The sequence below is a fragment of the Temnothorax nylanderi genome, unplaced genomic scaffold, assembly GCF_030848795.1.
Source record: "Temnothorax nylanderi isolate EJ_2023f unplaced genomic scaffold, tnyl_v1.0 TNYL_tig0008_pilon, whole genome shotgun sequence".
NCBI lineage: Eukaryota > Metazoa > Arthropoda > Insecta > Hymenoptera > Formicidae > Temnothorax > Temnothorax nylanderi.
The window spans coordinates 2,686,026-2,703,730 of record NW_027249070.1 but is presented as its reverse complement, the minus strand read 5'-3'; the positions used below and the strand labels follow the sequence as shown (position 1 = coordinate 2,703,730).

The 17,705-nt window shown below is 40.5% G+C and overlaps 3 protein-coding genes across 4 annotated transcripts; 1 reads left to right on the top strand and 2 right to left on the bottom strand.

The window, feature by feature from the left end:
- Nucleotides 1-26: 26 nt before the first annotated feature.
- On the bottom strand, nucleotides 27-4,641 carry Pex13 (peroxin 13). Its single transcript, XM_071724850.1, has 5 exons — nucleotides 4,213-4,641; nucleotides 3,286-3,543; nucleotides 2,677-2,924; nucleotides 2,402-2,602; nucleotides 27-2,180 (listed from the first exon to the last, which is right to left on the bottom strand). Exons 1-5 carry the CDS (start codon nucleotides 4,278-4,280, stop codon nucleotides 1,780-1,782), a joined length of 1,176 nt encoding a protein of 391 aa, XP_071580951.1. The 5' UTR covers nucleotides 4,281-4,641; the 3' UTR covers nucleotides 27-1,779.
- Nucleotides 4,642-5,167: 526 nt separating this feature from the next.
- Atg7 (Autophagy-related 7) lies at nucleotides 5,168-9,401 on the bottom strand. Of its 2 annotated transcripts, XM_071724595.1 has the most exons (9): nucleotides 9,193-9,401; nucleotides 8,740-8,963; nucleotides 8,119-8,587; nucleotides 7,708-8,006; nucleotides 7,316-7,616; nucleotides 6,876-7,223; nucleotides 6,648-6,763; nucleotides 6,232-6,529; nucleotides 5,168-6,006 (listed from the first exon to the last, which is right to left on the bottom strand). In XM_071724595.1, the coding sequence occupies exons 2-9, from the start codon at nucleotides 8,934-8,936 to the stop codon at nucleotides 5,962-5,964; spliced, it is 2,073 nt and encodes a 690-aa protein (XP_071580696.1). In that variant the 5' UTR covers nucleotides 8,937-8,963; nucleotides 9,193-9,401; the 3' UTR covers nucleotides 5,168-5,961. The 2 variants fall into 2 exon arrangements, with proteins under 2 accessions (XP_071580696.1, XP_071580701.1); XM_071724600.1 differs by lacking the exon at nucleotides 9,193-9,401 and having other exon boundaries at nucleotides 8,119-8,598; nucleotides 8,740-8,879.
- An 863-nt stretch (nucleotides 9,402-10,264) lies between these two features.
- Nucleotides 10,265-16,781, top strand: Aux (cyclin-G-associated kinase). Its single transcript, XM_071724579.1, has 7 exons — nucleotides 10,265-10,509; nucleotides 11,750-11,811; nucleotides 11,885-12,470; nucleotides 12,685-13,478; nucleotides 13,560-14,285; nucleotides 14,409-15,551; nucleotides 16,255-16,781. Exons 1-7 carry the CDS (start codon nucleotides 10,386-10,388, stop codon nucleotides 16,360-16,362), a joined length of 3,543 nt encoding a protein of 1,180 aa, XP_071580680.1. The 5' UTR covers nucleotides 10,265-10,385; the 3' UTR covers nucleotides 16,363-16,781.
- Nucleotides 16,782-17,705: the final 924 nt, after the last annotated feature.

The following is a 17,705-nucleotide window of genomic DNA, read 5'->3' as shown; positions in this document are numbered from 1 at the left end:
TGATTTCCTTAATGATGAGCATTCAATAATCCATAGTTATATCCTTTATTTTGTTTCGCATTTAGTGCTATATATAATCGTCCAAATCGATATATGCCTATCTAAATTTCGTGTGATTATTGTTCCTAATTAATTAGATAAGGGCACATATTATGGAATTTTTCGGAATTAATTCCAATCGGAATTATTCCATTTTCCCTAGAAAACACAATAGAAATCTAGAAAATAACTAAACAATTCCGATCAGAATCCACTATACGTGCCCAATCGATTTCAGCTTCTCAAGAGCATATTGATAGGTAGCTTAGCGGCAAAACACGTTTTATTATATTAAATTCCTTTACGCAGTTCAATGCTTTCCCGATAAGTCATGGATACGAATCAATTCCCATTAGACTCTTCAAACATAAATATCAACATTTTTATACATTAACGTATAATAAAATTTTGTAAATTTTATTTAAAACGACACAAAGAGAAACGTTCTCAACATTGAAGAATACATTAGGACTGTTGAATCTCACAAATTCAATATTTTAAATTCCAATTTGTGAAGAAAAATGTGCCTATAAATATATCATATGTACATAATTGCAAGTTACCTCCATTACAAATCCAATACAAAACACTGAATGGAGTAGGAAAAATAGTTACAATTAAAAAATATTACAAAAAATGTACAAAATTCTATAATTGCATATATTATAAATAATATCATAGCTTTTCCCGAACAATCGCGTCTATACTTTAATATATTTCGATTAGGTTTTTTAAATCGGTAACAGAAAAGGCAGACTGCTTTACCAATTGAAGCAGTCAATTTTTTTCATACTGAAGTCAATATAAATTAAAAACTGGTATATGTACGTTTAGATATAGCAGTTATAATTAGAATTACATGTTGGATTTACAAAAGTTCTATAATCGTCAATGATTTTTTATGTCAAATACTTTTCAGAGATTCTGCAATTTGGAGCCATCTCATATTTTGAAAATTATTAGCGTAATATTGCAGTTATTTTTTATACAATTTGATTTCTAAATACAAACGCGATTGTATTGCCCTGTGCTTCATTTTACACATGAGATTGTGACACTACATTGCGAATATTCCCTTTCAAAGAGAGCTTGTGACATGCAAGTTACCGATTTTCCTTGTAGGAGCAAGCAGTTGTAAGTCAAACAATCACATGAACAAAAAAATCCATACAGTTTTGATATAAGTTTTGCTCGAGTGTTCGTTGAACACAAGCGTTATTGCAGCTGAATGCAAGTGCAAGATTGAAATATCTCGCATTTGCAAAAATTCATTGTAAGAAATAAAAAATCATTTATGCACCGATATCTGCGAAATGATACGAGTTTGTTGCTTCTCTTCTGATTGAATATTCAAAGGCTTAAATTTATAAATATATGCATGTTACAAATTCTCCTTTATTTGAATAACTTAACATATAGAAAGGTAATATATTACTGTAAATTGAAGATACCGAAACCGTTCTTATTTTACGGTCATCGGTGAATTTTCCCCCAATAGAGATAAATCATAAAGTCTCAGTAAATCGACTTTCGTAACTATAATTCAAGCACGTGTTGAAAAAGATTCACCGCGCTTTATTTGATACCCAGTAAATATATGGCGCGTATTTTTGTTAATATTATTTTATATCAGTCATGTCCTATAAAGACATAATAGGCCATATATTATAAGGTAAACATTATCACTTCGTGATTATCCGAACAAGTAAATTTAGATCGAGGTCTCCCAATGTATTTGGACTAAAGGAGATCATCTTTAATATTATTCTCAGAGAAGTCAGTACTTTGTTGGCTAGCGTTAGGTTCTAGCGTATTCATCTGTTCACCGGGAACGGTCGCACTTTGCATGGAAGTTGGAATTACCGTAGATGCGGTGACATTTCCATTGCTTTCTGATTCCGATTTCCTCTTCAATTGTCCCACTATAGTTACGTAATTGGCAGGCACCAAACCGACGTTCCTATTGTCGGTGGCTATCCACCAACCTGGTATGCTTTTAGATTGCAAGGAGCGCGGCGCCAACCATATTTTCTGGCCGGCTCTCAGGCTCAATTCCTCGTTAGAAACCGCCATGAAATCGTACATCGCTGTCGCGACGCATACAGGATCCTCGCATTTCACCCATTCTTTCGGATCGTTAACTGTAAATTTAACAGATATAAATTGTTAAAGTATTAAAAATTTCGATTACATAAATGTCTTTTATAGAATTTTTGATAAAAATAATTAGATATCTTCCCAGGATGTTTAGTGACGGAAGTTTAGTGACGAGAGACGTAGATCATTACTTATAAAAATATATCACGTATTTATGTATTTATTTAAATCTTTTACCCTTACTTAGAGATGCGAAAGTAATTACCTTTTATTTGACTCTGCCTTATGCTACTCGTTATCTTGTGAATTAGATATGGAATAGCGACAAACACGCCGAGGAGTAGAATATTCATCCACGGAGAAATCCGTTCATTCGTCGCCGACGTAGTCGTCGGCCGTTCTCCGTTTAGCTGTGACACTGACTGCTGCCACATGTCCTCGGCAACAGCACTTTGCGTTTGAAGACCTAACAATAGAGTAAACGATGATAACCGCAAATTATGCAAAGAGATAAGAGTCTCGGTTATATAAGAGGCTTACCAAGCGTAAATAAAATTCTTCTGTAGATCCATTTCATGACACGGATTAAAGCAAACGTGCTCAATAGCTGGCCGACTGTTGAACGCAGTCTACCGATATTATCCGCCACGCTTAAAATCGCTCGGAACGAATTCGTCAATGCGAAATACGTTGATTCCAGCAACATCGTGATTGACGAAAATGTATGTAACACAGTCTCCACCACACGGAAAGTCGATCTCGTGCTTTCCTCCGCGTATTGTTGAAATCTGCAATATGAAAAGCAGGTTCTTTTGGTCAAAGGATCCTAGGCGCAAAGAGATTTTTTCAAACAAAAATTTAAGACTCTACAATACTGGCAAAGAGGGAGAGGAAAAGTAGATTATCTAATTTAAACTAGATATATCCTTTAATTTAAATTATTTATTCTTCTAATTTAAATTAGATCTATTCTTTTCGACTATATAATACTTTTTCTTGCTTTCAAGTGTATTGAATCATTACATTTTTCAAACACTATACATACCAAGAAAGTTATATTTTTATCGTTTCATTGTTTTATATTATAATATGTCAGTAGTCGATCCTCAAGTTCAATATTAATAAATGACTTCCTTTTCTCCAACACACCTGTTTTCTACGTCACCACTGTGCCCTCCAATTTGTCCATAGCTGCTGCCATAGGGATTGTAACTACCAAAAGATCCGTATCCACCGTAACCTCGGTAACCACCACCGTATCCGTAGCTCCCATAATTCCCGTAGCCATAGCTCGAGCCATACGGTCTGTAATCGTTGTACCCTGAGTAACTTTGCGCCGGCTGGCGAGGTGGCAACGGCGGTGGAACAGCTCCAGCGGTTTGGAAGGGCAAATGTGGTCCCGGCATACTGGGCAGAGTCAAAAATTTCAACGTTACATCTCACTGATATGTTCTTTGCGACTATCCTTGGCATAAAATTCACATAGTTTGTCAAATGTCATTGGTACAGGCATCAAACTGACCGCTTTGCAACAATCCATGTGGAACAGAAGACTATACATAAATCTATAACACGTTCCAAACGTACAAAATAAAATTATTAGACGATTATTAAGCTGCCCTAAAGTGCCAGGAACAACCTTAGTGGATTAATGTCCGTTTCTACCAATATAGATTAATTTTAATCTCGCTTTAACTTACTGTTTATCAATTCTTAGAACCAGAAAGAGAGATAAAAAGTAAGCAGACTGAAATTAAAGTCAATCTACACATTGGTAGAAATGAACATAAGAGAATAGAGATTAAAAATCTACTAGACGATTAAATATTCAGGCTGTATTTGCTCCGGGTACACGGGGGGGGCTTTCTAACCTATTAGTCTTTTTTTCATTTTTTGATACTCGAACACCATAAATAAGATATCGGAGCAGGACTTGATTGAAGGCTGTCGGTGCGGGGGATTCGGTTGCAAGACGGCCAGATGAATGCCCTTTGACATCGACATGACTCCGCGGATGTTGCGAGATCAGATCGAGGATAGGTACGTGTACGATACCGGGCCTCGATGTCGCTTTACCTGGACGAAATGCTGGAGGAGTTCCTGAGCTGGTTGCCGTTGATAGCGTTACTCCGTCCCGGTGCCATCGCTCTCGAATCTCACGTCCGTTCTTCCGTGGACTCTCGCGACATCGGCACGCGCACAACCGACGGCGTAGCGTAGACGGTCCGCCGATTCCGCGCTGATAGCGCGGTTCAAAGTTCACGGATTTCACTGCCGGAATCTGTGATCTGCGTGCAATGCCCGACGTGACTACTGGTGAGCGGTGCCACCGGTGGACGGTGGACCACGCGCCTTTTTCACGTCCGAAGGATACTCCGGAGTACTCCGGACTCCGGGGCGTCCTTTCAAATCGGCGAAACGTCCCAGAACGTCACCTCATGCGCTCGTATTGACGTATTAAAGCCCGTTCAGATATGAGCGCTCGCTCGTAACGCCCGGCGAGAGGCGGACGTGATCAATATGCTAGGGTTCTTAGCTAAACTTCCTGCACGGTTCATCTTTCCTCTTTTACTTTTTACGTTGGAGAGAAAAAGAGGAAAGATGAACCGTGCAAGAGAAGTTCATCTAAAAAGAACAAGCCTAAAATCGTACACCTCCGAAGGAATGGAAAAACGTTTGGCGGAAGCCTCAACGCGCATTTTTTTCCACCGAAAAAAATATATTCCCGTGGAATAGATGGAATCTATGGTGGAATCTATAGATGTATTTTTGACGATCGATTTTTGAAAATTCAGGTTTTTGTGTTGTATAATGAAAATTTGAATTTTTTTTCAACGGCTCAAGCTCGCGTGATTCAGCCAATTTTTCGAAACTCTTCAAATAATTTTCTGAAATATTTCTTAATTTAATTAAACAATACAGTAGGTATAACATCAAAACTAATATACATATTGTATTATATAATTAATATATATATATAGTATAGTTAATTAGGAAATTTTAGATATATAATAAAAAATCAAATGACGTGTCATGTGAATAATTTATATTTGAAAGTGATATTGATTTACAAAAATTTATGAGGTATACCTAAGACTTTCAAACTTTCCCATGTGCCACTTTCAAAATTAACAGCTCACAGGTATTTTTATTAGCAACGATGAGATATAAAAACACGTGGAAAGTCAATGAACGAGTAAGAAGCGTTACAAAACAACGTATAATAGACATCCATAGATCGAACATTGATTAAAGATACGTTAATTATTTTTTAACATTAACGCGCGACAATTTGATCGTAGTTCCACATATCCTATACTGAAATATTGATCTTGCACATGTATTTCTTCAATTGCGAAATAAAAACAAAACTGTAATAAAAATTAAATAAAAGATAAGTACTTGTGTAATATAAGGAGTTCTAACGTTTCGTGAGAACAAAAATAGTTATCATTCACAATATAAAAATTATCTACCTCACATTTCAATAATAATAAAATTATGCATCACAGATAACACATAATGCGTCAATTTTAAGTAAAATATGCAACATAGACAGTTATACAGAATTGAAGAAGCACAAAGACTTTCATCGCTCATATATATCTCTCTTGTATTAACAATTTTCACTAAAGTTTTTGATTCTATACAAACTGTAAACTTTGATTAGTTTGAACGTGCTCTTCTCCTCCTCTTCAAAATGGCATTCCGCATAATATATATTTTTACATAAAAATCGTGCAAGTAGTTTATAACTAAAATTCATACATTTCCCTTTTGTACGCATTTTATCATTTTGCCTGCATTATTTAATTTGCCGCTCCTTCACGACTCTTCATCCTCGCTCGAAGTGTCGATTGTATAACATAACTGAAAATTGAAAAGTGTATGTAACATCAAATACAATACGAATGAATCATTCACCATATGTAAAGCAATTAAAATGTATTAGTTTAATTTTTAATTATTAAAGTAAGATTTTGAAATGAGTCTATATATAAAGAAATATAAAAATGATGATACAAAAATATTATTATAGTTTTGTAACACTTCAGATGCTAATACGCTTAATTGCTTGTATATCTCGTTATATACCTCATCCAGATCGGGTCTCTTCAGTATTTCCTCGAGTCCTGATAATTTCTCGAGATAATTTGGCACATTGCAAGCGTCAAGAACGAAAGCGAAATCGCGTTGTTGATACTCCTTGATCAAAGGTGTCGAGCAAGCTGTACAGAATGGGGATCTGTGCGTAACAGTCAGTTTCATTTCGTGGCTCCAAAGCGAGCCCCGTATCGTGTGAGGTACACCACCCAATAATCCTACCAGCGGATTATCGACATTCTCTCGACAATCGTCTCTATCGTTATCCATAAGCGCTCTAGCTAAAATTCTAAACATTATGAAATTAGATCAAACTAGATCTATATATACGTTCGTTATTAAATGTTATTGAAATCTCTCACATATAACCAAAATCTATTATCAACTTATATTTAAATTCAGCTTACCCTTGGGGATGTTGCGTTACTGCCATAAGTAGCTCGACTGCCAAACCCGCGGCGATTTGCGATAAACCCGGCCGACTTACGGTACACTGCAGATCGAGCGTTCTATCAGTCTGGGACTAGAATCGGAATGAAAATAACAATCGCAGGATTAAAATAAATCTTTATTAAATTAGCTAATCTAGTTTATATTATACATTTTTTCCACGATATCTGATATAATGTACTCACGTTTCCGGGTTGTGTTACATCGTTACAAAAGTAGCATCCAAGATCGTGCCCTGCAGGGTTCTGTACCGTTAATTTAGGCGAGTCGGAATCGGAAAGATCGCGCATGCCGTGCCGTTGTACCGTATACGAATCGAAGCCCAATGCAGCGTTAATTGCTATCTTATTCGTCGCGGCGCACATGAGGGTTGGCAGCCATCTGGCTTCTCGCGAATCCAGAAGCAAGAACACCACGTCGTGGCTGTTTACGAGTTCTTGCAGTTTGCTCACAGCTTCCCTGGTCGTCTCCATCATACTCTGGCCGACTACGTGACCGGGCATGGGGATATGCAAGATCACACCTTCCACATTCTGCAACGCCATAAAATGATTTTATCGACGACTACCTTCTTCGTCAAAATATCGTTTTGACGATGCAACAAGTTCAATAGACGTGTACTTGCCATGCTAGGACGTATCCTAAGTAAAGCGTCTTTCGCAGCATGCGCTTTGTGCCGACGTTGCACCGCGTCTTCGTGCGTATACAGACTCTGGCGCACCGTATTGCTGTGAGAGACGGTAGAATTATCTACGAGCGTCATATTATTGATACCCCAGCCAAGAAGTACTCTCGCCACGGAACATCCCAGGGTACCGGCGCCCAATAGAAGGCATCGCAGACCACTGATCTTTTCCAAATCTAGATCAGGGACAAGGCGCCATTTCATCAATTTCAGATTTAAATTGATCGCTCTGTCGGATAATCTAACGTAACACACAAACAAAATAAATAGCACTCGTAAACCTCTGTATATATAAAAATCGTTGTTAATTGACTTGAAAAACTCGGACTTACTTGGTAGGATCCATAATGTTGGATAAATCCACGATGTTAGGGCCCATTTTCCCATTTACGTTAGCTTCCCAACCTACCAAGTGCTCTTCGGAAGTAGTTTCCATGTTTTTATCTTCTTTGATTCTAAGTGTAAATATAACCGCAGTCTCCACTTTATCGCTCCTTATAGACAAGATTTTGACGTCATTTGTAAAGCAGTACGAAGAGCAATGCCTATACAATAGGCACAGAAGGTTTCGCAAGGGCCATCCAGGTTCTGCACTTGCGCAAGGATCATAAAATGCAAAGTATACTTCACCCTAATGATATTAACGATTTCATTTATTACTAATAAGCTATTAATAATCTATCAAAAATAAGTTTCTTATATATGATAAAAGACAATGAGAGTAGAAATTCATCAGACTGTACCTGCTGTAAATCTCTTTCGTTTGATTTTGCACTTAGCACTCCCTTCGACAAGCCATCAACACTTAAGTCATCCTTTCCCGACACGAAAACTGTGAAGAAGTTCCTCGATCCTGCATCCAGCTGAAGGAAGCTTTCGCGTAATTTATCTATCTGGCCGGACGTGAATTCGCCGGATGCGAATTTCGTCGGTGCGACCGAATAAATTCCCGGTAATGAGAAAGGAGCTGGATGCGCGGCCCAATAATGAAACTTATACTTCTTCAGATCTGAATAAGCGAATACTAGGAATATTGAGAGCTTCCAGGGTTCCTGCAAGGCAGTGCCGTCTCTGATACCATCGATAACGCATTGGCCCATCGTGTCGATAAGCTTCTCGGGATTTATCTGTCTGAACGCTTCATAGGTATTCGTGTTAATCATGTAGCCGTGGCAAGCTACTCCAGCATTGTGACTAGTGCTCTCCAGATTTCTGAAACTCGTCTAAATGGAGCTTATCCTATTTATTATATCGACACAGGATTTATACATCATTATTAACAGTTGCCGTTAATAAAGACACATTACATTGCAAAATATAGTTGAAGAACATGAATTGTATTCTCATCCTTATATGGTACTCACTCATTAAACGATGTACAATCAAGCGTTAATGGATTGGTTCTCCCCTCGTCCCTCGGTTGAAGAGAAAAACTTCCCCACAAATGTATCTTGGACTTCTCGTCCAGCTTCAACTTGTCTATTTTCAGTTCTGCAAATTTTGCCCAAAACGTTGGGTCCGTCGTTGTTTTCAACTTTGTGAACCTTATCGCCTCAGACATCTTGGGGAATTAATAATCTTGTTAAATCTAAAAGACAAAAGAAACGACAGTAAATGGATAGGAAAATATCTTACAACAAAAAAAACTGATAGCAGTACGAGTACTCCTTTGCTATAAAGTAAAGATAAAATTTCAGAGATGTACATATCGCGCAAGTTTAGATTGATTGTATATCATTTTTGCATCGTAATCCAACGTTTATTCTTAGAAATGCGTTTCCTTAAATCGTTGGCCGCGTTGAAAAAATGCAACAGACCTGAATGTTTTGACAGCGGCGAGTCATGCGCTTCTTGTACATATATATCTGTCTCCCTTTCTAGACTGCGAATCAACACTAATTGACACAGATATACATCGAGTTCATACAGAGCAATTGTCGGCAACAATCGCCGCGATTATACGAGAGCAAGTGGCAAATAGAAAACGCATATAAGAGCACAAACAAAGGCGAATGTCTACGAACTGGCACGAACGTCGCGTCGCTGGTCGCGTTCGCGTACGCCTGCGCGTGCGCGCCTGAAGTTAGACATATGTTCGAGCGCGTCACGTGCGCGCCTAACTTCAGACGCGAAAAGACGGACGTAATACGCGCACGGCGCAAGTTGCGCTTCGCGAAAACGTAGTTATTCGTCTGAAGTTTCAGAAGAATCTCTCGCGAAAGGAACCGGTGAGTTTCTCAGCAAAAACTTTATCGAATTGTTTCATTAATCGTCATTAATTATCAATTATTTATTAACAACTCGTGAATTTTATTAATATTCATCTCCCATCTAACTTTAAAACAGACAAAGTTTCTTTTCCCGTTACAGACTTAACTTGTGCAAAATTCAAGGAGATATAATATAAAATACGTTAGTGAGTGAAGCTTTATTTCGTCCTAACTTCAGAGTGCTCGAAACGTTCGTTGTCTGCCATCTTTGTTCTTTCGCTAAACGGACGCCGATATCTTCGCGGCAAGGAATTACAGCGTGACTGCACGCCGTGTGAGCAAGTGGAACGAGTTAGAGAGGAGTTAAAAGCGCGTCGAGGGCTCGCGAGGATCGCGAGGACGACGATTTCGTAATTTACGATCGGCGTCGCGCTCGAGCGCCGACGCGTTTCTCTTTGAAAATTTCTCGCAAGCAAGGTAACATTTGTCGAGTCGGGTGTAAAAAGTCGAATAATAATACGTCTGTCTATCAAGCATTACAAATATGAATTACAAATGTCTCTTTGCAGTTATTGCATTCGATAAATCGGCGGACGCGATTTTTTCGACGAGCGATCTCGTCGGCGCCTGAAGTTGGTCACCGAAGCGACGGCCGCGCCGGTCCGGTTGCGCGCGCCGACGTCACCGCCGCGCCAATATGGCCGCACGGTATCGGCTGTCCGCAACGACGCGACTGTGAGAGAGAGAGTGTGAGTGGGCTATCCACGGGGGGTTGCCCACCGAGGCAGGTCCAGGGAAATATGTCGGACTACCTGAGGTCCGCGCTCGGGTACCTGAACGGCGGCACCGGCGGCAACGAGTACGTCGGCCAGACGTTGGACATCAACAATGTGAAGCTGCGGGTGACGCGACTGATCGCCGAGGGTGAGTCTATCGTCTATCCTCCCGTGAAGGCTGGCAGTGCTGGCACCACGAATCTTGGGTGCCTGTCAGATCTCGTCTCCGGGCGGGTACCACCTGATCCGCGATTAGAGCCGGACGAGGTCGACCGCGGTCCGCCTTCCTCGCGTCGCGATAAAAAAACAGGCCGGATATAATCGCGCGGGGCGGCAAGAGGAGAGGAGAAAGGAGCCAGACCTTTGCCGATCTCTTGCTCTCGCGTGACATCTGCTCGCCTGTCATATGTCAAACGTGTCAACGTGTGTTTTGACACGCGGCCAGACGCCAATCACGTCACGGACAATCTGTTCTCGGAGTGTTCTGACACGTCAACGCTTCTTATCTTCTTTATTTCTTTATCGCGCGCATTCACGTTTCACTGGATCGGATTTTGTCGGATTAACGATCTATTTGTCTATTTTCTTTTAAGTGATCGCTTTATCACGAGTTTCAAGATGCGGGCGATTTTTGCTCGGTCCTTGGAGCTCGCAGCTTCCTTGTGAATGCGCGGCGAAGCTGTCTAGACATTCCTTTCTAATTATATTTAGAATCTATTGATTGCGTTAATATAGCTTACTATTGTTCATTCGTTATACTTTCTCAATCTATATTTTACTGGACATTAAGATTATGATGTGTGAGAAATTGGTTTATCAGCAAGTTTAAGTTTTCTTAAGAAATTTAACTCAGGTATTGCAATTTTGCAAATTTCGATACGTGTAAAGTCTTTTTAAATAGTAAAAACCAAATAATGTAGATGCATGTTACATAATTCAAAGTTTTTTTTATTTTTTAAAATTTACATTTTTTAAAGTGGATTATGCTAACCATTTTTGTTAATATTTACTGAAATAGAATTCTAGTGTGTCTGGTATGTGTCTAGTATGTGAATTAAAATTTTAATTGCAAAGTTATTATTTCAAAAAGGTAGATGATTTTATATCATATTGAATTTATGAACATATATATAAAAGGATCTTTTTTAAATTTGTTTTTGCAATTTGTGTATAATACTTAAGTCAAATGTGAATATTTGTAGAAATTAACAGTTTGAATTAGTACAGCTTGTAAAATAAACAGACGTTGCTTTATCACACAGGCATAATAAATGACATTTATTTATGCGCATGATGTGAAAAACATGAGCGAGAGATATAATTCTCGTAATCGAATTATGTATCATTATTAACATTTAGATAATTTGTGGCAAACATCGTATCAACAGGTGGATGGGCATTGGTGTTTGCGGTAGAAGATGTTGCTACGGGAAAAGAATACGCACTTAAGGTAAGTAAACTAATTAACGTTATTCTTTTTGCAATTTAATGTTGTATTGTACAAAGGTTATTTTTATCATTAGAGACTTATCGCCGCCGATGAAGATGCAAACAGAGCCATTATACAAGAGATCGAAACATTGAAGAGACTGTCGAATCACCCAAATATTATTCAGTTCTTATATGCTCAACGACTAGAGCGAGAGGAGCGTAAAGGATATGAGTACCTGGTCGTCACCGAGCTATGTCCCGGCGGTACGGTAGCGGATATACTCAGGAGCGTGTCCGTGAATACGCTGACTCTCGCCCAGGTGTGCAAGATAGCCTATCAAGCGGTACGTGCGGTGCATCACATGCACAGCCAGCAGCCGGAACCCTACGTGCATCGGGACATCAAGCTGGAGAACTTTTTGATCGGTAGAGACGGCCTCGTGAAACTTTGTGACTTTGGTAGCGCCTCGACTCAGCAGATACTACCCGATCCGTCATGGAATGCTCAAAAACGTGCCACTCTGGAGGATCAAATGGCCAAGTACACAACCCCCATGTATCGCGCCCCGGAAATGATGGATACGTGGAACAATGACCCTATAGGGCCTCCGGTGGACTGTTGGGCTTTAGGGTGTATATTATATTCTTTAGTTACATTGCGGCATCCTTTCCCCGAAGGTGAGATAATCGGCGATTTACTAGATATTGAGTTAATTAAAGCATACATATATAATTGATAACGAATGTGGAAACACGGGATTATTAGAAAGGATAGGTTTAAATATCTCCCTTTTAAAGATGTACTGTTGAAAATAAGTACTTTCAAGCTTGAATATGTATGCCAATTTTATTATAATAATAGTATTTATTAAAATATTTTTTTATCTCGCAGGCAACAAATTGGCAATTGTGAACGGCAAGTATCCACCGTTACCGCCTAATCCACGGTACGCATGTCTGCACGATCTGGTGAAGGGATGTCTGCAAGTCTCGCCCATACAGAGGCTGACGACAGCGCAGCTCTTGGAACGTTTGGCGGCAATTGCCGAATCGAACGACTTCGATCTCAGAGAACCGGCGCGGATCGAAATCACGATCAAGCCGTCGCCACCCCCGCGTCCAACGCCACCACCACCGTCGGACACGCCAGCGCCAGTCCCTCGTTCCACCACGCCGGCAACGATGCCGCCGCCAAGACCGGCGCCCGTGCAGACGGTAGTGTCCAAGGTTCCGGCGACTCAGAGCACAACTGGCCTATTCAACTCGCTGAGAGGCGGCGCCGGAAGCATCCTACGCAACTTGAAAGACACTTCCAGCAAGGTGATGCATACCGTTCAACAGAGTATGGCCAGGACGGAACTGGACGCGAGTTATCTGACGTCGCGCATACTCATTATGCCGTATCCGGCCGACGGGATAGAATCTGCCTATCGGGCTAATCACGTGGAGGACGTGAGAGCGTTCCTCCATGCCAGGCATCCGCCGCCCGCCAAGATTCAACTGTACAATCTGTCCCGCGGCCGACCGAGCGTCACGCGACTCCCCGGCAGGCACATTGATTGTTCATTTGCCTACGCCACTCCGGAATCGAACGCACCCATGCTGTTTGCTCTGTACCAGATCTGTCAAGATATCTATCAGTATTTGAACGCTGACTTTAATCACGTGGTGGTGCTATATTGTAATGTGAGTATGTCGCAATTCAAATCGCGCGATCAAACGTTCACTAAGTGACGGCTCGATTATCCTGCCGATTTGTCTTTTCAGGACGGGTATCGGGCGAGCGCCACAGTGGCATGCACTCTGTTGATCTACAGCAGAGCCCTGACCACTGTCGAGGAGGCGATCGCTCTGTTCACGACGAGACGCTGCCAGCCGCCACATCTACAACCCTCGGAATTGCGCAGTATTAATTACATGAGTATGCTCAGTGGCGGCCGGCCTCCGCACACGAAGCCGTTGGTCCTCCGTTCCATTGTCGTACAACCGGTGCCGTTGTTCACCAGAGCGAAAGACGGTTGCCGGCCGTACATAGAGATCTACAGTAACGGCGCGCTGGTCTTCACGACGAAGAAGGCCAACTACGAGGAAATGAAGCTGTTTGGAATGATGGAGGGCAAGGTCTGCCTGATTCTGGGAGACGCGGCCGTGCGCGGTGACGTCACTCTAGTGATAAACCACGCCAGGCAGCAGCTCGGCCGTGTTATCGGCATTAAAATCGCTTCCCTGCACTTCCATACTGGCTACGTGCCCATCACCGAGAGCGCCTTGACGTTCGAAAAACGCGACATGGACGATGCTCCCGAGATTGGCGGCAAGTTCCGCGTTGTGCTGAATGTCATGATAGGCGAGGAAAATTCGAAATTGTCGAGGGTGCCGTCACCGTGGGAAGCGGAAACGTGTGTCAAGCCCGTGCCGGGTCCGCTGTTTGGTTCAACGCTGGAAATGGAGGAAACTCTGGAGAACTTTAGGACATCTCCTCATCAGGAAGAGGTAGAATTTTATTATTATTTTAATTATTTATTAGATACATAATTATTTAGTATTTTTAGCGTTAAAGAGTAGGAAAATGTTGGAAAGTTGATTAATAGTCGATAATAATTGACATTATTGCAGGCTCAGAAAGTACCGTTGAATGAAACCGACAAGATTTCACAACACGAAGCAGTACCTCAACAGCCGGAACAGCCGAAAGAGGAAGAGCCAAGCAAGATCGAAGAGATCAGCTTTCAGGAGGCTGATTTGTTGAACCTCGGCATGCCGGACAATACCAATAATACCTCAAATACTCCCGCCGCCGCGGCGGCAAATCCAGGATTAGATATATTTTCTAGTTCTAGTCAGAACGAAAGCGATCTCTTGGGCGGTTTCGGCGTGTCGGCGCCGCAGACCGAGGCCGCCAATTCGATACCCTTAATTAACAATAACGCCCCGACTGACTTACTGTTCGGACACGACAGTTCCGCGACGAGGAGCAACATCACTCCCAGCAACAGCAATCTGAACATGAATGATCTGTTTTTCGGACAAAGTCAGACAACGTCGAGCAACGTCAAGGAAGTCAATGATCTGCTGTTCGATCCGCTGGGCGGAAACGCCTCGAGCAATCTTCTCGGCAACAGCACGAACCCGAATACCGCGAAGTGTCCAAATCCCGAGGAAAATTTCCCGCGAAATGCCAGCGTGCCGAACTTCGCCGCTCAAGCTAACAAGGATCCATTTGCCAGTTTGGCTGGATCATTGGGCGCCGGTCTTGCAGGTAGCTGGAACGGCACGCCGAGGAACTCGAATACCCCGCAGTCGGCGAGTCCGGCGCCTGCAAGTACGCCGATCCATTCCAGCCCGAACACAATGCACAAATCCAACGCGGCGACAAACGAGGCGAATGGCGCGGGTAGCGGCACCTCGGACGCGTTTGCCGGTAAACCGAAGGAGAAGAGCGGCGATGCGTTCGAGGATCTGCTTGGTAGCCAGGGATACAACTTCTTCAGCTCGCGGAAAGCGGACAAGGACAGCCCGAAGACAATAAATCAGATGCGAAAGGTGGAAGCGGCCAAGTCGATGGATCCCGACAGCATGAAAATCGCTGAGTGGACGGAGGGTAAGAAAGGAAATTTGCGGGCTCTGCTTTGCTCGTTACACACGGTCCTATGGCCGGAGGCTGAGAGGTGGCAGCGTTGCGAAATGCATCAATTGGTCACGGCTGCGGACGTCAAGAAGGCTTACAGAAAAGCTTGCTTAGCTGTACATCCGGATAAGGTACTTGAATCTCATCGAATATCGTTGTTTACATAATCTTTTTTATTTTTTCGCGTAAATGTTATCATTTTTTAAATTATTCATGAAATATTAACGTCTTTTAATTTTCCAATAGATGTTATAGATAATAATAATCAATAATAGCAGTAATGTATCCATCATAATTATTAAACTGCATTTTTTACTGCTGATGAAATCGATATTACTAAATATTAAATAATACAAGTGTATTTTTAATGTATCTTAACTTTATCACTTATTAATTAGCATTTAAATATTAACCCTCGAAAGCCCCACTGGGGTCTCAGGGACCCCAACGAAATTTTAAACTATGTTTAAAACTATCGTTTATATTTTTTAACGCGTATTTTTTGGTAATAATTTTTTTACAAATTCTGAAATTACCATCATAATTCTCAGAAAATTTACGATCAATTGAAAATGGAAAAAAATTTACAATACATTGAATTTTTCGAAACTTGTGAGCGAAAAATGGCTGGGGTCCTCCAGATCCTCCACTGTGGCCTGCGACGGTTAATGTTATAACAGAGCAGCGCGTAAATATTAAGCTGGCGACGAGAAAAATCAATATAGTTATATTTACTGTGGATAATTATCTTGCTATTTAAACAATTCATTTTGTGTGAAAGTAGTTTTTAATTTAAAAGAAAAAATTCAACGTAACCCTCTTTTTGTGTTGCAGCAAGCGGGCACAGCAAATGAGAATATAGCAAAGTTGATTTTCATGGAGCTGAACAATGCGTGGAGCACGTTCGAGAATGATGCGTCGCAGCAAAATCTATTTAGCTAATTTTAATGATCGTTATCCGTTATCGAGAACCTGTCTCTGTAATTAATTTAGTTCCTAGCGGAAAGGGGAGCTAAGGGTGGGGCGGAGATCTCGTTATCTGTGGGATAACTGCATCCATGTAACTACATTCCGACTATGTTATTTTAGCTGTAGAGAGAAAGACAGGGTGCGAAAGTGAGAAAGAGAGAGAGAGATAGAGAGATAGAGAGCGCATGAGAGAGAAAGTAAAGTCTTCGGAGGCGGCAGCGAGTTCGGCGAAGCAGTGCTTCGGGACGCGTCTCCTTATTGTTTCAACGCCTTGTAAACCTAGTTAAAATGCCCTCAATTATGGCAGTGCGACGTAACGTATATGTATATAACGCAAATGTACATTAAAAAGAAGATCCCAAATATACGAAGCTATTTTCGGCCGAAAAGAACTTTGCACTATTGTCCACTGAAGATTCGAGGATTGCTGTGTAGAGGTATTCCGTACGTCACGATATTTACATTTTACTTTATTTTACCTACGAAAAATAACGATGATATCAAATTGATATAATTATTTCTTTTTGTTACGAAATTTATAGAATCCATATCGTATACGGCGTATTATATTATAATTGTTATAATTGTGCAATTTTACTTTCTTTAATAATTTAAAGCACGGAATACCGTTACTGGTAACGATGCCAGTAAAGGAAGAATTTTTTAATGGAATGCGGTTTTTAATATATTTAATTTATGATTTATGATTAATAAAAATTATTTTGATTAATAACTTAATAGAAATATGAAATATTATATAAAAGAAGCTTAAGACTACAATTAATACAACTCATCTCCAAACTTCGATGTGAATAGTTTCGGTTTTTCTTTCAATAAACAGAGTGCCTCAACATTTTTTGGTTTTAATTTTAACAAAAAGATTCTTTAATTAATTCAAAAAGAACTTTTCTCAAGTAAACTTAAAGGTCATTGTTGCAACTTCTTAGCTTCTTGTAACTTTTGAACTAAAGTTCCCAAGAAGCAAAGTTCAATTGTACTTTAATGATATAATAATAATAAGTATATGTTGTTACTTGCAGTTCTTGAAAATGTAGTTTGAGAACATTTTATTTTACTTTTGAAATCGAAAAAGTTGTGCGGACTAACAGTGAAATAAAAACCGACTATCTCTTTACATTCCCAAAGTTCCCAGTTGAACCCCTTGATTTATATTATTTTTATTTTTCAGCTCTTGCATATAACACTATCTTCAATCATCAATCTCTTACAACAATTCGAAAAATTGTTATTTTCTCCAGTTATATCGTTCAAGAAGGGAACCGAGTCGTCCCAAGAGTACGAAATCAGGTCACGAC

Coding starts and splice junctions, on each gene's coding strand:
- Pex13 (XM_071724850.1), bottom strand. CDS start 4,280: ATGGCACCGGGACGGAGTAACGCTATCAACGGCAACCAGCTCAGGAAC. Junction 2,603..2,676: donor AAGAATTTTATTTACGCTTG/GTAAGCCTCTTA, acceptor CTCTATTGTTAG/GTCTTCAAACGCAAAGTGCT. Junction 2,181..2,401: donor AAGGCAGAGTCAAATAAAAG/GTAATTACTTTC, acceptor TTAAATTTACAG/TTAACGATCCGAAAGAATGG.
- Atg7 (XM_071724595.1), bottom strand. CDS start 8,936: ATGTCTGAGGCGATAAGGTTCACAAAGTTGAAAACAACGACGGACCCA. Junction 6,764..6,875: donor ATGTAACACAACCCGGAAAC/GTGAGTACATTA, acceptor TTCCGATTCTAG/TCCCAGACTGATAGAACGCT. Junction 6,530..6,647: donor GTAACGCAACATCCCCAAGG/GTAAGCTGAATT, acceptor CATAATGTTTAG/AATTTTAGCTAGAGCGCTTA.
- Aux (XM_071724579.1), top strand. CDS start 10,386: ATGTCGGACTACCTGAGGTCCGCGCTCGGGTACCTGAACGGCGGCACC. Junction 10,510..11,749: donor GACGCGACTGATCGCCGAGG/GTGAGTCTATCG, acceptor TCGTATCAACAG/GTGGATGGGCATTGGTGTTT. Junction 14,286..14,408: donor CATCTCCTCATCAGGAAGAG/GTAGAATTTTAT, acceptor ACATTATTGCAG/GCTCAGAAAGTACCGTTGAA.